Here is an 18,958-nt window from a genome sequence, read left to right on the forward strand (position 1 = left end):
GTCCACTTCAGCCGTGCCAACTGGACACTCCAGTCTGCCGGCCCCGCCTGCGTCTACGAAGTGGTGGGACCCTGCGCCGCTTCACAGCCGCGCAGCCCAGCCGCTCCGCAGGGCACAGGCCTCCACGCCCCAGGCGCCTTCGCCGGCTCCGCGCGCCGGGCTGCTCCTCTGGTTTCGCGTGCTGTGGGCGCGCGCCCCGTCGTGCTCCTTGGACTACAAGTCCCAAGAGGACGCGCGCGCCTCCTGGCCGCTGATTGGCTGCGCCTGCGAGTGGCCGCGGGCCACCGGGGCCGGCGCAGTGTGCGCGTGAGCGCGGCGGGCGGTCGGATGGCTGCGCTCGGCTGGGCGGTGCTGCTGCGCGCGGCCGTGGGGCTGCGCTGGCGGCCGGTTTGCGCTGCTGTGGGGCTCCGGGGCTATCGCCCCGCCAGGGGCTACACCGGGGTCCCGGCTCAGGTGAGAACGTCCGGCTTCCGGCAGAGCCGGTACTCAGGACTGGCGGTGGGGCGGGGGGGCCGTGGCCCGCGTCTCCCGCGTCCTCTCCTCCTTGGGAAATGGCCTTGCTGGAACCGCTGGCCTCAAGTGCACTTGGGTCTCGCTCGGTGGCGCAGAGTCCTCGGCGCCCGGGGCTCAGGAAAAGTTGTTTAGCCGGAGGTCGACCAACGCGAACCACGTCACTCCTGAGCTTAGTGGCTCCCGGCAGTCGTCCCTCGACTTCAAAGTTTCCCAGCAGTTTCCTCGTTCCTGTTTTTCCAGTCCGGGTGTGATTGCTGCCCTTACTGGTCGATTTCCGCCGCGAGAACGTTCTGGTTGTGATTTTCAACTGCATTTGAAAGAGATTGGAGGAGCCGCGCGTGAAGGCGCACGGTCCGGAGGGGAATGGGGGTTTCGTGCAGGCTTGTGGCTTTGGCCCCGTGGACGTGGTTTGTAGGGAGCATCAGCCGCTTCCTGCAGGGAGTGGAGGGGAAGTGTGGGGTCCCGGATTGGTGCCAGCTATTGTAGTGCTGTCCAAGTCCCTCAGCAACTTGGGGCGATGCCGGGACCTGGCGTGAGTCGGTCCGACTGCTGGCCCGCGGAGGGCTGTGCCGGCAGCGAAGCGCGGTTAGTCAGCTGTAGACTTGCTCGCTTCCTCTGGGCCATTTTGCCACTTCATTAAAGGAGACTTTCCCTCCTAAATCCAGTTTCTGTATGTAGCAGTAATATTGTACATTTATGGAGCGCTTTTACAGTAATCCTTTTATGTATTTAAAAATTTGTTGTATCTGAAAGGCAGAGAGAGACAGCCGAGGACAGATGATCTTCCATCTCCTAGTTCACTTCCCAGATGCCTGCAACAGCCAGGGCTGAAACAGATGCCAGCCAGGTACGAGCCAGGAACTCAGTCCAGTTCCAGGTCCAGGCAGGGACTCAGCTACTTGATCTGTTATCTGCTTCCTCCCAGGATGCTCATTTAAAAAAAATAATAATAAGGTATTTATTTGAAAGGCAGAGGAGTGGTGGTTAGAGATCCTCCATCTGGTTGGTTCACTCCCCGGATGGCTGTGGTGGCCAGGCCTGGCCCAAGAAGAAGCTAGGAGCTCCACCCTGCTCTCCCATGTGGGTGGGAGGAGCGGAGGTACTTGGACGCTTACATTTCCTTCCCAGGTGTGTTAGCAGGAAGCTGTATGCGAAGTAGAGCAGCTGGGGCTTGAGCCCATGCTCTGATACGGGATGCTGGTGTCACAAGTGACAGCTTAAAATAAATCAATCTTAAAAACAAGGGGGCTAGGGCAGTGCTGTGGTGCAGCGGGTTAACGCCCTGGCCTGAAGTGCCAACAGTTCCAGTCCCGGCTGCTCCACTTCAGATCCAGCTCTCTGCTATGGCTTGCGAAAGCAGTGGAAGATGACCCAAGTCCTTGGCCCCTGCACCCATATGGGAGACCTGGAAGAAGCTCCTGGCTCCTGACTTCAGATCGGCGCAGCTCCAGCCGTTACGGCCAATTGGGAAGTGAACCAGCGGATGGAGGACCTCTTTCTCTCTCTGCCTCAACTCTCTGTGTAACTGACTTTCAAATAAATAAATATTTAAAAAACAAAAAAACAAGTGACAACTTAACATGCTGCGCTACAGTGCTGGCCCCAGGGTGCACATTAACAAGAAGCTGGAATTGAAAGTGGAGCCAGGACTCAAACTCAGGAACTCCAATGTGGGATACATATATGTATGTGTATTTTTTTTTTAATTTTTTAAAAGATTTATTTTTTTTATTTTTATTTTTTGACAGGCAGAGTGGACAGTGAGAGAGAGAGACAGAGAGAAAGGTCTTCCTTTGCCGTTGGTTCACCCTCCAATGGCCGCTGCAGCCGGCGCACCGCGCTGATCCAATGGCAGGAGCCAGGTACTTATCCTGGTCTCCCATGGAGTGCAGGGCCCAAGCACTTGGGCCATCCTCCACTGCACTCCCTGGCCACAGCAGAGAGCTGGCCTGGAAGAAGGGCAACCGGGACAGAATCCAGTGCCCTGACCGGGACTAGAACCTGGTATGCTGGCGCCGCAAGGCGGAGGATTAGCCTAGTGAGCTGCGGCGCCGGCTTGTATGTGTATTTTTAAAATATTTATTTATTTATTTGAAAGGCAAAGTTATAGAGAGACAAAGAGGAAGACGTAGAGAGATTGTCCATCTGCTGGTTCATTCCCCAAGTGGCCCCTATGGCCAGAGCTGGGGCAGATCTGAAGCCAGGAGCCAGGAACTTTTTCCAGGGCCTCAAACACGGGTACAAGGGCTCAAGCTCTTGGGCCCTCTTCCACTGATTTCTCAGGTGCATTAGCAAGGAGCTGAATTGGAAGTGAAACAGCTGGGACTCGAACCAGTGCCAATATAGGATGTCCATATAGACAGCAGCTATACCCGCTAAGCCACAGCACCAGCCCTGCAGATGTCTGCTTAACCCCCTTTGCTACAATGCCAGCCCCTGTGCTGGCTTTAGACTGCTGCTGGCTGGCGCCACGGCTCAATAGACTAATCCTCTGCCTGCAGCGCCAGCACACCGGGTTCTAGTTCCGATTGGGGCGCCGGATTCTGTTACGGTTGCCCCTCTTCCAGGCCAGCTCTCTGCTGTGGCCCGGGAGGGCAGTGGAGCATGGCCCAAGTACTTGGGTCCCTGCACCTGCATGGGAGAGCAGGAGAAGCACCTGGCTCCTGGCCTTGGATCAGCGTGGTGCACTGGCCACAGCGCGCTGGCCGCAGCGGCCATTGTGGGGTGAACCAATGGCAAAGGAAGACCTTTCTCTCTGTCTCTCTCTCTCACTGTCTACTCTGCCTGTCAAAAAAAAAAAAAAAAGAGAGAGAGAGAGAATTGAATGCTGTTGACACCATTAGATGCCTGTTTGACTTAGGGGAAATTACTTACCTCAGTGATTTCCCAGAGCTTCAGTTTTCCATGTAAGTAGTGGGGAATATTACTACCATGCAGTATTTTTGTGAGAGTAAATAAGGTGATAGAGATAGGGTGTTCCATATAGTGGCCGCCATACAATATGTTCTCTCAAATATGGATGTACTTGTAGGTGGTGGTAAAGTGGATGGTACTTTAATGATTGTTAGTGCTGTGGAAAACATTCTAAACCCTGGGATGGGCATTTAACCTAGTGTTAAAGATGCCTGCATCCTCTATCAGAGTACCTGGGTTTGATACCTGGCTCTGGCTCCTGACTCTGGTTGTGTGCTAATGCAGGATCCTGGGAAGCAGCAGTGATGGCTCACGTAATTGGGTCCCTGCCACCCATGTGGGAGATGTAGATTGAATTCCCAGTTCCTGGCGTTGGCCGGGCTCAGCCATGGCCTTTGGGGGCATTTGGGGAGTGAACCAGCAGACAGGAACTCTGTCCCTCTGCCTCTCATGTAAATATTTTTTTTTTTTTTAATTCTAAACCAATTCTAGGTAGGAAGCAAAACCACTAAGGGCCATATTACTGGTCCCTTTATGTCAGATTAATGTTAAAACCCCACATATTTTATCACTGCCACAAAAAGGAACTTTAATAAGAAGATGTGAGGCCGGCGCCGCGGCTCACTAGGCTAATCCTCCGCCTAGCGGCGCCGGCACACCGGGTTCTAGTCCCGGTCGGGGCGCCGGATTCTGTCCCGGTTGCCCCTCTTCCAGGCCAGCCCTCTGCTGTGGCCAGGGAGTGCAGTGGAGGATGGCCCAGGTGCTTGGGCCCTGCACCCCATGGGAGACCAGGAAAAGCACCTGGCTCCTGGCTCCTGCCATCGGATTAGCGCGGTGCGCCGGCCGCAGCGCGCCAGCCGCGGCGGCCATTGGAGGGTGAACCAACGGCAAAAGGAAGACCTTTCTCTCTGTCTCTCTCTCTCACTGTCCACTCTGCCTGTCATAAAAAAAAAAAAAAAAAAAAAAAAAAAAAAAAAAAAAGAAGATGTGGCCTACGACCTAGGGCTAGTTAGAAAGAAGTGATCCAGAAGAGAAGTTAGGATACAGGCACACAAGAGGGTAAAATGAAAAGGCCTACTCCTGCCTCCTTTTCTCTAGGCACTTTCACTTAAAAAGCATGATGGAATGTGTTTTGTGTTTTTTGTTTTTTTTGACAGGCAGAGTGGACAGTGAGAGAGAGAGAGAGAGACAGAAAGGTCTTCCTTTTACTGCTGGTTCACCCTCCAGTGGCTGCTGTGGCCAGTGCACTGCGGCTGGCGTACCGCGCTGATCCGAAGCCAGGAGCCAGGTGATTCTCCTGGTCTCCCATGCGGGTGCAGGGCCCAAGCACTTGGGCCATCCTCCACTGCACTCCAGGGCCACAGCAGAGAGCTGGCCTGGAAGAGGGGCAACTGGGACAGAATCCGGCGCCCCAACCGGGACTAGAACCAGGTGTGCCGGCGCCACAGGCGGAGGATTAGCCTAGTGAGCCGCAGCGCCGGCCTGAAAATAAGTATTTTTTAAAAATTTATTTATTTGAGAAGCAGAGTCAGAGGGAAAGAGAGAGACAGAAGGAGAGATCTTATATCTATTGGTTTACTCCCAAAATGCTCACAACAGCTAGGGCTGGGCAAGGCTGAAGCCAGGAGCCAGGAACCCTGTGTGGGGCTCCCACGTGCGTGAGAGGACCCAGGTACCTAGGCCATCTTCCCCTGCCTGCCAGGGACATTAGCAGGAATCCAGCATGGGATGGGGCCATCCTGAGCAGCGGCTTAACCTGCTGCACCCCAGCGGTTGCCCCTGAAAATCAATATAAGGGTAAAGTGTTACCAGTGGCCATGTAGTTGAAATATGCTTTTGGAGAACAGTTTGTCAGTAGGTATTATATAATTGCAACATTCATCCTCTTTAACTTATTACCCTACTTTTAAGAATGTAGCCTAAGGAAATATCCATAATATGGGAGAAAATCAGGATCATGAAGAGATTCCTTATAGCATTATTTGTCATAACAAAAATGTCCAAAATAACCTAAGTGTCCTAAATAGGGAAACATAGTGAATTACTTGGAACATTATGTAGAAAATGATGTTTTGGAGGTGAGGCTGTGTGTATTGATTTGGATGGCCGATTGATACCAATCAAAAACAGAATGGAAAACCAAGTGCAACATGATTCCATCTGAGAAAGATTTTAAAAAGTATATGCTAAATATATACTATACTCATATCCATGGAACTTTTTGGGAAATATACAAGAGAGGGAATAAGACTAGGTGGAGTGGGGCCGGTGCTGTGACTGAGCAGGTTAAACCACCATGTGCAGTGGTGGGCACCAGTTTGGGTCCCGGCTGCTCTACTTCTGATCCAGCTTCTTGCTAATGGCCTGGGAAAAGCAGCAGAAGATGGCTCCATTTGGGAAGTGAACCAGAGGATTAAAGATGTCTCTATCTCTCCATCTGTCACACCCCCCACCCTTTTTTTTTTTTTTTTAAGATTTATTGAGAGTTACAGAGTGGGGGAAGAGAGCGAGCAATATCTTCCATCCGCGATTCACTCCCCATGTGGCCACAGCAGCTGGGGCTGGGCTTGCTGAAGCCAGGAAACTGGAACTCTGTTGGTTTTCCACATGGGTCCAGGGCTCCAAGCACTCTGGCCATCTTCTGTTGCTTTCCTAGGCACATTAGCAGGGAGCTGGATCAGAGATGGAGCAGCTGGGACTTGAACTACTGCTTATATGAGGTGCCGTTGTCACAGGTGACTGCTTAACTTCTGACATCATGACACCACCTCTGACCCTCTGCCTTTCAATAAATAAATAAATAAACAAATAGATAAATAAATCTTTTTAAAAAGATGGTCATGAAGATTGTTGTAACAAGTCAAAATGTTTATGACATGTCAAATGAAGATACAAAAAAGATACAATATTGCATAAATTACAGTTGTAGCTACAACACAAACAGTAAGATAAAAAAAAGAAGGAAAATATGAATTGAATGTGTTAAAGTTTTGGGATCATATTTGAATTTCTCTATTTTCCTATTTAATTATATTAATTATGCAAAAATAATTTGAACAAAATAGTTACATGCTCGAAAAACAAGAAAGGAACAGTTGTTTGTTACAGGTGGATTTGCCCTTCAGAAATTCCAGGCTGCAGTGGGTGTTCAGCTAGAGTTAAGATGCCTGTGTCCCACATGGAGGTAACTGAGTTTGATTCAGAGCTCCAGCTCCTGATTCCAGCTTCCTGCTACTGCAGGCCCCAAGCCAAAATAGGTAATCAGTCCAGGCCTGCTGTTGTGGGCTTTTGCAGAGTGAACCAGCGGATGGGGCGCTCTTTCTGCCTGTCTGTTTGCCTCTCAAATAAATAAATTCAAAAATAAAAAAATGAAAGAAGAAAAAAAAAATCCCATGCATTTTGCTGTTGTTGTTCTCCCTAACAGTTTTTCAAAGGTACTAGGGACTTGAGGATGGTGTTAGCAGGTAAAGCCCCTGCCTGTGACACTAACATCCCATATAGGCGCAGGTTCAAGTTCCAGTTGCTCCGCTTCTGATCCAGCTCCCTGCTAATGTACCTGGGAAAGCAGCAGAGGATGGCCCAAGTGCTTGGACCTCTGCACCCATGTGGGAAACTTGGATGAAGCCCCTGGCTCATGGCTTTGGCCTGGCCCAGCCCTGGTCATTGAGGCCATTTGGGGAGTGAAGCAGCAGGTGGAAGTTCTGTCTCCCTCTCCCTCCCTCCCTCCCTCCCTCCCTCCCTCCCTCCCTCCCTTCCCTCTCTCCTTCCCTCCCTCTCTGTCTCTCTCTTTGTAATTCTGTCTTTCAAATAAATAAATGAAATCTTTAAAAAATTTTCATTTATTTGAAAGGCAGAGTTACAGTGAGAGAGCGAATGCGAGAGAGAGAGAGAGAGATCTTCCATCCACTGGTTCATTCCCCAAATACCTGCAATGGTCAAGGCTGGGCCAGGCTGAAGCCAGGAGCCAAGAGCTGCATCCAAGTCTCCCAAGTGGGTGGCAGGAGTCCAAGGACTTGGACTGTCTTCAGCTTTTCCAGGCACGTTATTGAGGAGCTGGAAGGGAAATGGGGCAGTCAGGACTGCAATTGGTGCTTATAATGGATGCCAGTGTTGCAGGCGGTGGCTCAGCCCACTGAGCCACAGTGTCGGCTCCCTGAGGATGATGTTGAACCTCTCCCTGTGCTGGTCCTTTCTTTTTTCTTTCCCTGTCAACCTCCTGCCCCCTGAAGTGTAATTCTCTTCTCCTGCCCCCTGCAGAGCCCGCCCACATTTGGGTTCCTGTTGGACATTGATGGAGTGCTGGTGCGAGGCCACCGTGTGATCCCTGCTGCTCTGGAAGCCTTCCACACGCTCTGCAGCCCGCAGGGACAGTTGCGAGTGCCTGTGGTTTTTGTCACAAACGCTGGGAACATCCTGCAACATGGCAAAGCCCAGGAGCTGTCAGCCCTGCTGGGATGCAAGGTGAGGAGGCGTCCTGTGGCGTGGTTCCTAAAGAAAGCCCTGCTCCTGTCCGTGCCCCTTTCCCTGGACACATGGCCTGCTCTTCGTAAGCCTGATGTCATGGCCAGTTGAGTCAGTGGAAATCTTTGAACCCTGCAGGAGAAGTAACTTGAAAGTTCAAGTCTGCCTCATGAGTAGGACCCCATAATTAGGGTCTTTTTTTTTCCTTTATATTCACTCATACAGTCGTGTGTCATTTGATGACAGGGTTATGTACTGACAGATAGATCGTCAGGCAGCTTGTCATTGTATGAACATCTTAGAGTATGCTTACACAAACTAGGATGGCTGTGATGTCACTTGGTGCCAAAGGTTATGGTTCCACCATCGCATGCGTGGTCTGTTGGTGCCTGAACGGCCCTCATGCAGCGCATGCATGTGGACAAGTGGCCACAACATCCTGTCCGTGTATTTGGTAGTTTTAGTTAACTGTCTTTGTGACCATCTCGTTTCTTCTGGGAATCAGGGGCTCTTTTGTGGATTGCTAGCCCCTGGAAAGCAAGGGACCCATTTGTCTAGAACTCTGCTTACCAGGTAGGAAACTGAAGTAATAGCCCTGTTTTGTTTTTGTTTTTTGTGTGTTTTTTTTTTTAAAGTTCCTTAAAACATTATTTTTCATTTTATTTGAAAGGCAGAGAGACAGAGATTTTCCATCTGCTGATTCACTCCCCTAATGCCTGCAACAGCCAGGGCTAGGCCAGGCCAAAGCTAGGAGCCCAGATCTCAGCCCAAGTCTCTCATGTGGGTGGCAGGGGCCCAAGTACTTGAGGCTTCACCTATTTCCTGGAGTGTGTGTGCATTTTTAGGAAGCTGGATTGGAAGGGGAGGGGCTGGCACTCGAACCAGGCACTCTGCTGTGGGATGTAGTGTCTGAGGGACATTTTTTTTTTTTAAGTGGAAAGCAAAATAGCAAGGTTTATTAGTGTAGGGACATCACTAAGAATGGATGGGCACCTCTCCAGACAGGACCTGAGAGAGAGTGCCCAGTTGCTCAGATGGAGGAGAGCGAGGTTACATGGTTGGATGGAGAGAATACACCTGAGCAGGCCAGGCAGGTGGCTCAGCAGAGGGGCGGAGGGCTGAGCGCCTCAAGGGACATCTTAACCATTGTACCAGGTGCTCGCCCCAGCCCTTGTTCTCACAAACAGGATGTGTGCGCCTCTATGAGGGAGCTGTGTCCTCCCAAAGCAGTCCCTCTTCACCCAGCTGCAGCTCCATCCTGCGTCCCAGCACTGGCACGTTCTTGTTCAGGGTGAAAAGAGCTCTTTGGAACCACTGAGTAAATCAACTGCCTGTCTGGGGCATGTGGCTTGGGGCCCAATGCAGAGGGTAAAGGAATAAAATGGCGTCCCAGCTGGGTGTCCAGAGAGGGCTTCCAAGACCTTCTGAGTGAGGGCTGCACTGCTGGGGTTGATAGAAATGTTGAAAAGCTAAGTCTTTTTAGTAGAGTTGAAAGCAAAAAGGCAAAGGCAGATTTCTATGAAAGTGACGGAGAACATGCAGAGCCTAGAGTTTCCAACTCTGGGGTTGAGAACTCCAGAAGGGGACATTGGCCGAGCCCCACAGGGTTGGTGGGTACTCAGAACTTACCTTGGGTAGTGTTTCTGTTTTCCCACTTTGGGAAGCAAGAACCAAATCGGACAGGTTCACCTCACACCTGCGTGGATAAGCTTTGGCGGTGGCGAGTGGTTTGCTGCCTCGGGTGAAAGAACCTTTATTTATCTCACCCTGCATGTACCTCTGCTCGCCTCTCCCTGCAGGTGGATCCAGACCAAGTCATTCTCTCCCACAGCCCCATGAAGCTCTTCACCCAGTACCACGACAAGCGGATGCTGGTGTCTGGGCAGGGACCACTGGTGGAAAATGCCCGAGCGTATCCTTTTGGTCTTCGGGCTCTGGCTGAAGAGGACGGGGCGGGACTGGGCCTGCCTTCCTTGACTGGGTGGAGACGGTAGTGAGGATGTTGGGACACAGAGTGCCGGGGTACCTGGGCTGTGTGGTGCGCCCTCAGGAGGGCTTTCCAGGAGCCAGCCACTTGCCTTGCCTCAATCTCCTGGAGAGCTTAGAACAGAGATTCCTGAGTCTAACACCTGGAGACTCTTGACTTCATCAGGTCTGGGGGAAACTCCGGAATCTGTTCATAAAACAGCCAGGTTCTAGAACTCATTCTGTAACTAGGTTTGGGGATCGCTGCTCTGTCCCTCATCCTTGCAGTGCTCAGCTGCTTCACCAAACTGGTCCTTCTGCTGCTGGGAGTGGGCTGGGGGTGCACACTCAGGAAGCAGTTCGGGTCTTGCAGGCAAGCAGCTGAGAACTCCCTGGGGGCTGTGCTCTGTGCTTCTGGGAGCAGGGGCCAGGACAAGGGAGTAGGGACTGTGACTTATGAAGGGGTTCCTGCTTGAGGGGGCAGGTAACACCCCCATGAGCAGTAAAGGAATTCTGCAATGGTCTAATGGAAGTCACAGGTGGTGAGGGTGTATCCCTGGGGCAGGAACTCTGACTCTGCAGCCCCCTGAGGGACTTAGGAGGGTGGGGAATAAAAGATGGAGAGGTGTGGTATGGGGTGGGGTGCATCTGCAGTGAACTCCGGGAGTGTGGGCTTCTCTGAGCAGCAGGGAGGCCTTACAGGCTGCCCTGGTGGTGGAATCATCATGTTGAGAGGAATTTGCTGAAGGAGTCCATCCTTCTGGGTTTTAGCTCCATCCTAAGCTCCCAGTGACTCTGCTGGACTCATGTTCTGAAGGCAGCATTCAAAGGCAGTGTTGCAAGCCCCTGGAGCACTGAGATGGACAGGTGTTTGCACCCCAGTACCCAGAGGCTGCTGCTGGCTGCCTTGGAACTGCTGTCTCTTCTCTGTGCCGTCTTGGCCAGTTGCCTGCATTGTAAGATCCACCTCCTTCTTGCTGGGCTCCTGCCAGACCCTGTTGCCTGCACTGACCCGATGCACTCAGGAAGGCCTCCTCCCTCAGAACCGCCTGGCGTTGCTTCCCTTACCTTGCTGCAGACTGGGCTTCCGGAACGTGGTCACTGTAGATGAGCTGCGGATGGCCTTCCCCGTACTTGACATGGTGGACCTTGAGCGGCGGCCGAAGACCACGGTGAGGAGTACACGTCAGGCCCTGCCGCCCTCTGCGTTGCTCCCAGGGTCTCCATGTTCTGTTCTGTCCTACTCCCTGCGCTGGCTCCACTTGCTGACTCGCTGCCCCTCCTGCTGTATTTTGTCCCTGCCTCAGCGGCATTGTCCTCTGGGAAAGGCTCCCCTGGCCAGTGGTCTTCCCTGGCTGTGTGAGAGTAACCCAGGGGGGGCATCATTTGGCACTACAGTTAAGATGCCTCCTGGGACGCCTGCATCCCATGTTAGAGTGCCTGGGTCTGAGTCCTGGCTCCACTTCTGTTCCAGCTTCCTGCTATTGCTCACCATGGGAGACAGCAGTGATGGCTCAAGTAGTTGGTTTGTTGCCACCCACCTAGGAGAGATGAATTGAGTTCTGTGCTCCTGGCTCTGGCCTAGCCTAGCTTTTGTGGGCATTTGGGTATGAACCAGTGAGTAAGATGGAAGATCTTTGTTCATTTGTTTCTATCTCTTTCAAATAAAATAAAAATAACTAACTAAACAAAAATGAGCCAGAGAGGCAACTGGTCCCATCTGTTCCTTTCTGCAGTGTTTACACATAGCTGGAGGCCCCTTTCACAGCCCCAGCGGCCTCTCCAGCTGGTAGCTGCGCTTTTTACCACCTCACTTGCCCAGTGTTGATTGGGAGAATCAGCCTTTGTTAAATTAGCCACCATTCCTCCTTTATCCTGAAGCATGGGGCATGAAGTTGCCCTTGTTAGAAGCAACGTGCTTCTAACCAGCACTTCTGTGTACCTGCCCTTGGACTTTTTGTGCTCATATTCAAATCACTGGCTTGGTTTTCATTCATTTCAATCATCCTTTTTTTTTTTTTTTTAATGTTTATTTTTTATTTGAAAGGCAGAGTTACAGAGAGAGAGAGAGATCTTCCATCTACTGGTTCACTCCCCAAATTTCCTCAATAGCCAGGGCTTTGCCAGGCCAAAGCCAGGAACCAGGACCTTCTTCCTAGTCTTCCACATGGGTACTTGGGCCTTGTGCCGCTGCTTTTCCCAGGTGCACTAGCAGGGAGTTGGATTGGAAATGGAATAGCTGGGACTTCAACCATTGTCTATGGAATGCTGGCACCATAGGCGATGGCTTTACCCATTAAGCCTCAGTGCCAGCCCCACTGGCTTGTCTTACCTATTCTAAATAGCAGTTCCAGGGCCTCAGTGTTCCTCAAGAGTGTGACTGCCCATTTTTTAAAAATTAATTATTTTCTTTCTATTTTAAAGGTAGAAACAGAGAGAGACAGACAGAAAGAGATCCTCCATCCACTGGTTCACTCCTCAGATGCCCCCACCAACCAGGGCTAGGCTAGGCCAGGTCTCCCAAATGAGTGCAGGAGGAGAGGGGGCTCCAAGATGGTGGAATAGGGAGAGATCTTACTGATGGTCCAGGAAAAGATAGTTTAATAAAAGTGGAGATAGTGTAGTCTCAGGGAAGAGTTAGGGGGAAAGCGGCAGAGGAAACTCTTCCGTAATTAGAGGGACACAGTGGGCCTACGTGGAGAGCACGGTCGCCCACGACTTGGGATCCCAGTTGCTGAGAGCCTCCACACCAGCACTGGAAAGAGAGGTGAGACGAAACCACAGTAGCCCAAGACACTGGCAGAAAAGCGTCAGGAAGAACCTAGAGGGAACGAGGCTTGAAGCCCCTGTGGGAAAGTACACCAGCCTAACTAGAGGAGAGAAAAAATAAGAGGGACGGTACGGACGTGATTCTCTCTCTCCACTCAACAAAGGTGTACGAGCCGATAGAGTAGGCACCATTTTGGACGTACGTAACAGCTGCACCAGCTCGGGGCTGTGCCCGGCAATCAGCCAAGCAGAAAAACCTGACTCTGGTGGGGAGTAATAACAGGAGACTAAGACCTAGTCAATGTGTGGAGCTTATGAACTGGGACTGAGGAAAAAAAAAATGAGGGTGTGTGGGAGAACTCATGGTGTGGTTGAGACATGAGTAGTCTTTTTTTTTTTTTTTTTTTGTAATTTTTTGACAGGCAGAGTGGATAGTGAGACAAAGAGAGAGAGAGAGAAAGGTCTTCCTTTTTGCCGTTGGTTCACCCTCCAATGGCCGCCGTGGCCGGCACGCTGCGGCCAGTGCACCACGCTGATCCGACGGCAGGAGCCAGGTGCTTCTCCTGGTCTCCCATGGGGTGCAGGGCCCAAGCACTTGGGCCATCCTCCACTGCACTCCCTGGCCACAGCAGAGAGCTGGCCTGGAAGAGGGGCAACCGGGACAGAATCCGGCACCCCAACCGGGACTAGAACCCGGTGTGCCGGTGCCGCTAGGCGAAGGCAGAGGATTAGGAGTAGTCTTGTTGGGAAACGCCACAAACTCAGTCGGCCTTGGCTACCCGGTGAGAGAAACTGCAGGGGAATCTGGCTCAGGCAGCCCTGGCTACCTGGTGAGAGACATTGCAGAGGAATCGGAGCTTCCACTGAGGACTGCACAGATCCTTTGTGTGGTCCTTGGACAGAGCAGACGAATATTACACCCACTGGGGCTGGCACTCAGGTACTGATTGCCATTGAGAAGAGCTCAGCTGAGGGGAATTACTTCCCTTCTGATTAAAAAAAGAGAGATTTACCATGCCAAACCTGGGTGTGTCACTTTAGACACACCCTTAACCCTGAAGAACTGAACCGAGCTCTGTGGCCACACCCACCACAAGCCTTTAGAGATTCACTGAAAGCAAACAGTCCACTCATCTAGAGTCATAGTATAACGAGAAAAGCCGCCACAGCAGGAAAAAAATAAAAAAGAAGAAGAAACCAAAGAATATCTCCACAAATGCCGAACAACAAGCGTAACAACCAAATGAGTGCAGGAACCCAAGTACTTGAGCCATCATCTGCTGCCTCCCAGTGTATGCATTTGCAGAAAGCAGACCCAAGACTTGAGTCCAGGCACTCTGATATGGGACGTGGGTATCTCAAGTGGCATCTTAACCACTGTACCAAATGCCCACTCCAGCTGCCTGTCTGTTCAGGTGCCCTCGGCTGACTCCTTCCTCGTGGGTGTGTCACATGGCCTATGTTTTCAGTCAGACCACCCTCAACACTGGATGAAATGCATTGAAAGCACTTAGCTTATTATTTTTTTTTTTTTAATTTCCATAGCTCAGTTCCTTTTTCCTCCAGAATTCTCAGTTTGGATGGAGTACTTCTTGTCCTGTGAGAGCTTTCTCCTTGTACTAGAATGTCAAAGAACAGATCTCATAGTCTGTTCTGACTAGCATAGCCCTAGTCTCATGGCTGGTGAGAGGCAGGACGAAGGCTGCAGTGACCAGGGCAGCGGTGGGCCCCAAGAGGCTGGCTAAGTGAAGGCCCTGCCTCCTGCAGGGACATCGGGACAGGGGGTGCATCAGGCCCTGATGGCCCCCTTTTCTCTGTAGGCCCAGCTTCAACCTTAGCTCCCTGGTGCTGGCACACTCTTGCTTGGCCCGCGTCTTGCATCTGTCTGGGTAGAGAAGGACAGCCCTTCCTCCACTCACCTTCATGTGTGGTATCCTGCACCTGCCGTGTGGCCAGCCTGCTTGTGAACTTTTCCCCTTTCTTTGTGCATCTCTTGTTTGATCCTATCCAGCTTGCCCTGGGCTTGGGTTAGACCATGGGGCTGGTTTCTGCTTTGTGTGCAATGTGCCCCAAACCCCTGGAGTGCAGCTGTTGGGTAGGGAAGGTGGCTGCTGTCCTGATGGCCTCTTTTTTGTGTCTTGGCAGCCCCTGCTGAGGAATGACTTCCCAGCCATTGAAGGTAAAGGAGGCCCTTTCCTGGTTGGGGCAAGGGGGCAGTGGGCATCAGGGCACTGGGTTTTGGCCCTGAATCTGCCACTCATTACCTCTGAGACATTTGCTGTGAATTGTCCTTCTTTGTGATGTTCACCTTATTCCAGAAAAATCATAAGCTTGGGGAACTTCAGGTGGAAAAGTACCTACAGGTAGCCTGTTCCAGTGTTTCTCAGCTCTATTCAACCAAATCTCCTCTGTGTAACAAAGATACTGTAATATTCCCTTCACTACCCTGAAATGAAGTTCATAGATAATATAACTTTCCTGTACACATACATGACAAATGAGTTAACTCAGTATAAAGCCAGTATACTGGAGGAAATAAAAAGGAAAACTTATAGTCAGATTGTGATACATTTCAATATGTAATAATTAGCTAGGAAGCAAAATGATTGCACTGAAAATGACATCACTGTGACTGTTGCAGCAACAGCTGCACATTGATACAAGCGTCTCTAGTGGTGCTCGGATGTGTCATGGGTGACTCAGAAATTAGGCAGTGGTGCAACTAGTGAACTGATTTTCCAAAATAGAGAAAAACTCGGAAAATTAAATATATATTTGAAAGGCAGAGAACAGAGAAAGAGGGAGAGAGATGTCTTCTGTCTGCTGGTTCACTCCCCAGAACACTTGAACAGCCAGCCAGGGCTGGGCCAGGAAGAAGCCAGGAGCCCAGAATTTCATCCAGGTCTCTCATGTAATAACAGCGCCTAAGTGCTTGGGCCGTCTTCCGCTGGTTTCCCAGGCGCATGAGCAGGGAGCTGGATGGGAAGTAGAACAGCCAGTACTCAAACTGGTGCTCTGATATGGGACTCGAATGTCACAAGTAGGGTCTTGACCAGCTGCTGTGCCACACCAACCCTATTCTTGGTGAATTTTAAGAAAACAAATTATAATCTTTTCTTGACTTACATGATAATTGTATTTTTGGAAAGATCAGTATTTATTGGGGCCAGCACCGCGGTGTGGTAGCTGAAACCATGGCCTGCAATGCCAGCACCCCTTATGGGCATCGGTTCCAGTCCTGGCTGCTCTACTTCCCATCCAGCTCCCCGCTCATGCGCCTGGGAAGGCAGTGGAAGACGGCCCAAGTCCTTGGCCTCCTGCACCCATGTGGGAGACCTAGAAGAGGCTCCTGGCTCTTGGCTTTGGATTGGCGCAGCTCCAGCCATTGTGGCCATCTGGGAAGTGAACCAGTGGATGGAAGACTCTTTCTGCCTCTGCCTGTCTGTAACTCTGCCTTTCAAATAAATAAATAAATCTTTTTTTTTTTAAATCAGTATTTATCCAAACTATACCCAAAAAACCCCACATGTAAAATGGAATTGGCTCAAGTAATTACGTAAACAGGCTATTCCCCTATATGTATATCGAGGGGATATTCCTATGTTATTGAGATGTGGGACTGTCATTGAGTCCGCTGAACATTTGGTACCCTGGCCCCCTCCCATAGCCCTCACTGCTAGTTGTGTGGTGACAATTAAGGGCCATCCCACCATGTCTAAAACACCTCCTGGATGCAGGCCTGCTCTGCTGAGAGCCACTGGTTTGGGAGCTAATGTTGGCGACTTCCATTTGTCAAGTCTTGCCATATACCAGTGTTAGGTTTAGTGTTTGTTGTATCCCATCTTCACCATCACAATGGCAGCGTAGTGGGCTTGGAGAAGGTAAGATAGATAGATCATTGGCAGTGCCAGGGTTGCAATTCAGGGCTCTTATCATGTCATTCCCAGGCTCCCTCTCTGGCCATTAGGTTTTACTGGCCACTGGGGCACAGAGAGAATGATTTGGGGAAAGGGAGGCCATGCTGAAGACAAACAGAGCTAGGTGTAGTAGGCAGAGGCAGGAGGAAGCAGGCTGAGACCTGTTGCTGTTCTTGTGTGTTTTTTTTTTTTTTTTTTTTTTTTTTACATATTTGCAAGTCAGAGTTACAAACACACACATACATGCACACAGAAAGAGAGAGATCTGTTGGTTCACTTCCCAGATGGCCACAATGGCCAGCACTGGACCAAGCCAAAGCCAGGAGCCAGGAACTCCATCCAGGTCTCCCACATGGGTGGTAGGGGCCAAACATTTGTGCCACCTTCTGCTTCTTTACCCAGGCCATTAGCAGGGAGCTGGATCAGGGGTGGAGCAGCTGGGACTCAAACCAGCACCCATATGGGGTACAGGCATCACTGGCTGCAGTATTACCTGCTAGGCCACAACACCAGCCCCTGCTGCTGTTCTTTTACCCTGTTCTGAGAAGTGCTGGTGCTCACGTGTCCCATGGGAGCCCTTAGGAAGCTGCTTCCTGGGCCCTGGGCTTTGTTCACCCGGGGCAGATGGGTGAGTGGCTGTGCCCAGGCTGGCACAGGGAGCCATACCTTGCCCTGGTGGGCTTACTTTGTGTGGGTAGCACCTGCTGGCCTGAGGACTGCCTGCCTGCCCCCTCAAAGGCAGGCTGCACACCCTGCACCCTCATCCCCGTGCCTCTGCTCTTCAAAGGGGTGCTTCTCCTTGGGGAGCCAGTGCGCTGGGAGACGAGCCTGCAGCTGATCATGGATGTCCTCCTCAGCAACGGGAACCCCGGGACTGGCCTGGCCACGGCCCCCTACCCCCACCTCCCCGTCCTGGCCAGCAACATGGACCTCCTCTGGATGGCGGAAGCCAGGATGCCTAGGTGAGGAGCCAGTCTCGGCCTTGGCCATGGAGGCTTGCTTCTAGCTGTTGCCTGAGCAGTCCTGCAGGTGCTTTCCCACCCCCATTCTGACGAAGCCCACCTGGGGAGGCCCTGGGTGCCTCAGATTTGTTTCTTTATTTTAAAGAGTGAGGAAGAGGAGAGGCAGAGAGATCCATCTGCTGGTTCACTCCCCCAGTGCCTGCAACAGCTGGGGCTGGGCCAGGCCGAAGCCAGGTGCTAGGAACTCCATCCAGGTCTTCCACATGGATGGCAGGGGCCCAAGTACTTAAGCTATCATCTGCTGCCTCGCAGGGTATGTGTTAGCGGGAAGCTGGATCTGAAGCAGGGCGGCCAGGACTTAAATTAGGCACTCTCTGTGCCACAATGCCCAGCCCTTTCTGGTCGGCGTCATTTACTTGTTTATTTATTGGAAAGGCCAAGACACAGAGGTGTACAGAGGTCTCTGGTCTGCTGTGTCCATAATAGCTGGGACTTTAATCTAGGTTTCCCACTTGGGTGGCAGGGACCCAGGTACTTGAGCCATCCTCACTGCCTTCCGGGGTCTGCATTGGCGGGAAGCTGGAGTGAAGGGTGGAGTGAGGACTTGAAACCAGGCACTCTAATGTGGCATGTAGGTCTCCCAAGTGACGTCTTAACTGTTGGCCAAATGCCTGCCCTGTGGTCACTTTTAAAGTGCATTCCTGTAGGTTTGGTGTTTTCCCCAAAGTATTATTCCTGGAGTTAGGATGTGCTGACCCTAGGTGAGGCAGGATTTGGGTATGCAACTGTGAACTGAGTATCCAGGGGCACATTTCAGTTTGTAAACCAGATTTGAGATAAACTTTTCACTTAAAAAATTAAAAACGAAATTCTTTATGTAAGTAAAATGATTCTGAAACTGGACTAAAAGACATTACCAGTTAGGATCTGGGTTAGCAGCAAGGGTTGAAATGCCCAAACAAGGGGCTGGTGGTGTGGCGCAGCAGGTTAAAGCCCTGGCCTGAAGTGCCGGCATCCCATATGGGCGCTGGTTCGAGTCCCAGCTGCTCCTCTTCTGATCCAGCTCTCTGTTATGGCCTGGGATAGCAGTAGAAGATGGCCCAAGTCCTTGGGCCCCTGCACCCGTGTGGGAGACCCAGAAGAAGCTCCTGGCTCCTGGCTCCTGGCTCCTGGCTCCTGGCTCCTGGCTTTGGATCGGCGCAGCTCCAACCGTTGCGGCCATCTGGGGAGTGAACCAGCAGTTGGAAGACCTTTCTCTCTGTCTCTACCCCTCTCTGTGTAACTCTGTCTTTCAAGTAAATAAATTTTTAAAAACGATGCCCAAGCAGAAGTGTCCTAGAGGGGCAGTGTTTGGCATGGCAGTTGGGACACCTGCATCCTGTATTGTAGTGCCTCCATGCAGATGTTGGTTCCCAATTCCAGCATCCTGCTAACGCGCATTCTGGGAGGCAGCAGGTG

General features: G+C 51.4%; 1 protein-coding gene across 8 annotated transcripts in view; it reads left to right on the forward strand.

Moving 5' to 3' along the window:
• The first annotated feature begins 278 nt into the window (after positions 1-278).
• HDHD5 (haloacid dehalogenase like hydrolase domain containing 5) overlaps positions 279-18,958 on the forward strand; it is a 41,660-nt gene continuing 22,980 nt past the window's right edge. For 4 of the 8 annotated variants that reach the window (XR_016213429.1, XM_089304429.1, XM_089304431.1 and 1 more), the window contains exons 1-5: positions 279-453; positions 7,684-7,887; positions 9,687-9,799; positions 10,931-11,024; positions 14,767-14,800. Coding sequence is in view for 6 of the 8 variants with exons in the window: in XM_089304429.1 (XP_089160555.1) it covers positions 328-453; positions 7,684-7,887; positions 9,687-9,799; positions 10,931-11,024; positions 14,767-14,800 (571 nt within the window). In the remaining 2 variants the exon portion in view is untranslated. Of the gene's footprint in view, positions 454-7,683; positions 7,888-9,686; positions 9,800-10,930; positions 11,025-14,766; positions 14,801-14,939; positions 15,180-17,325; positions 17,501-18,958 lie in introns of those variants that run through there. The other 4 variants (XR_016213428.1, XM_002712788.6, XM_089304432.1 and 1 more) reach the window with 4 other exon arrangements.

This window comes from Oryctolagus cuniculus, chromosome 9, assembly GCF_051225735.1.
Source record: "Oryctolagus cuniculus isolate XC-2025 breed Fujian yellow rabbit chromosome 9, ASM5122573v1, whole genome shotgun sequence".
Lineage (NCBI taxonomy): Eukaryota > Metazoa > Chordata > Mammalia > Lagomorpha > Leporidae > Oryctolagus > Oryctolagus cuniculus.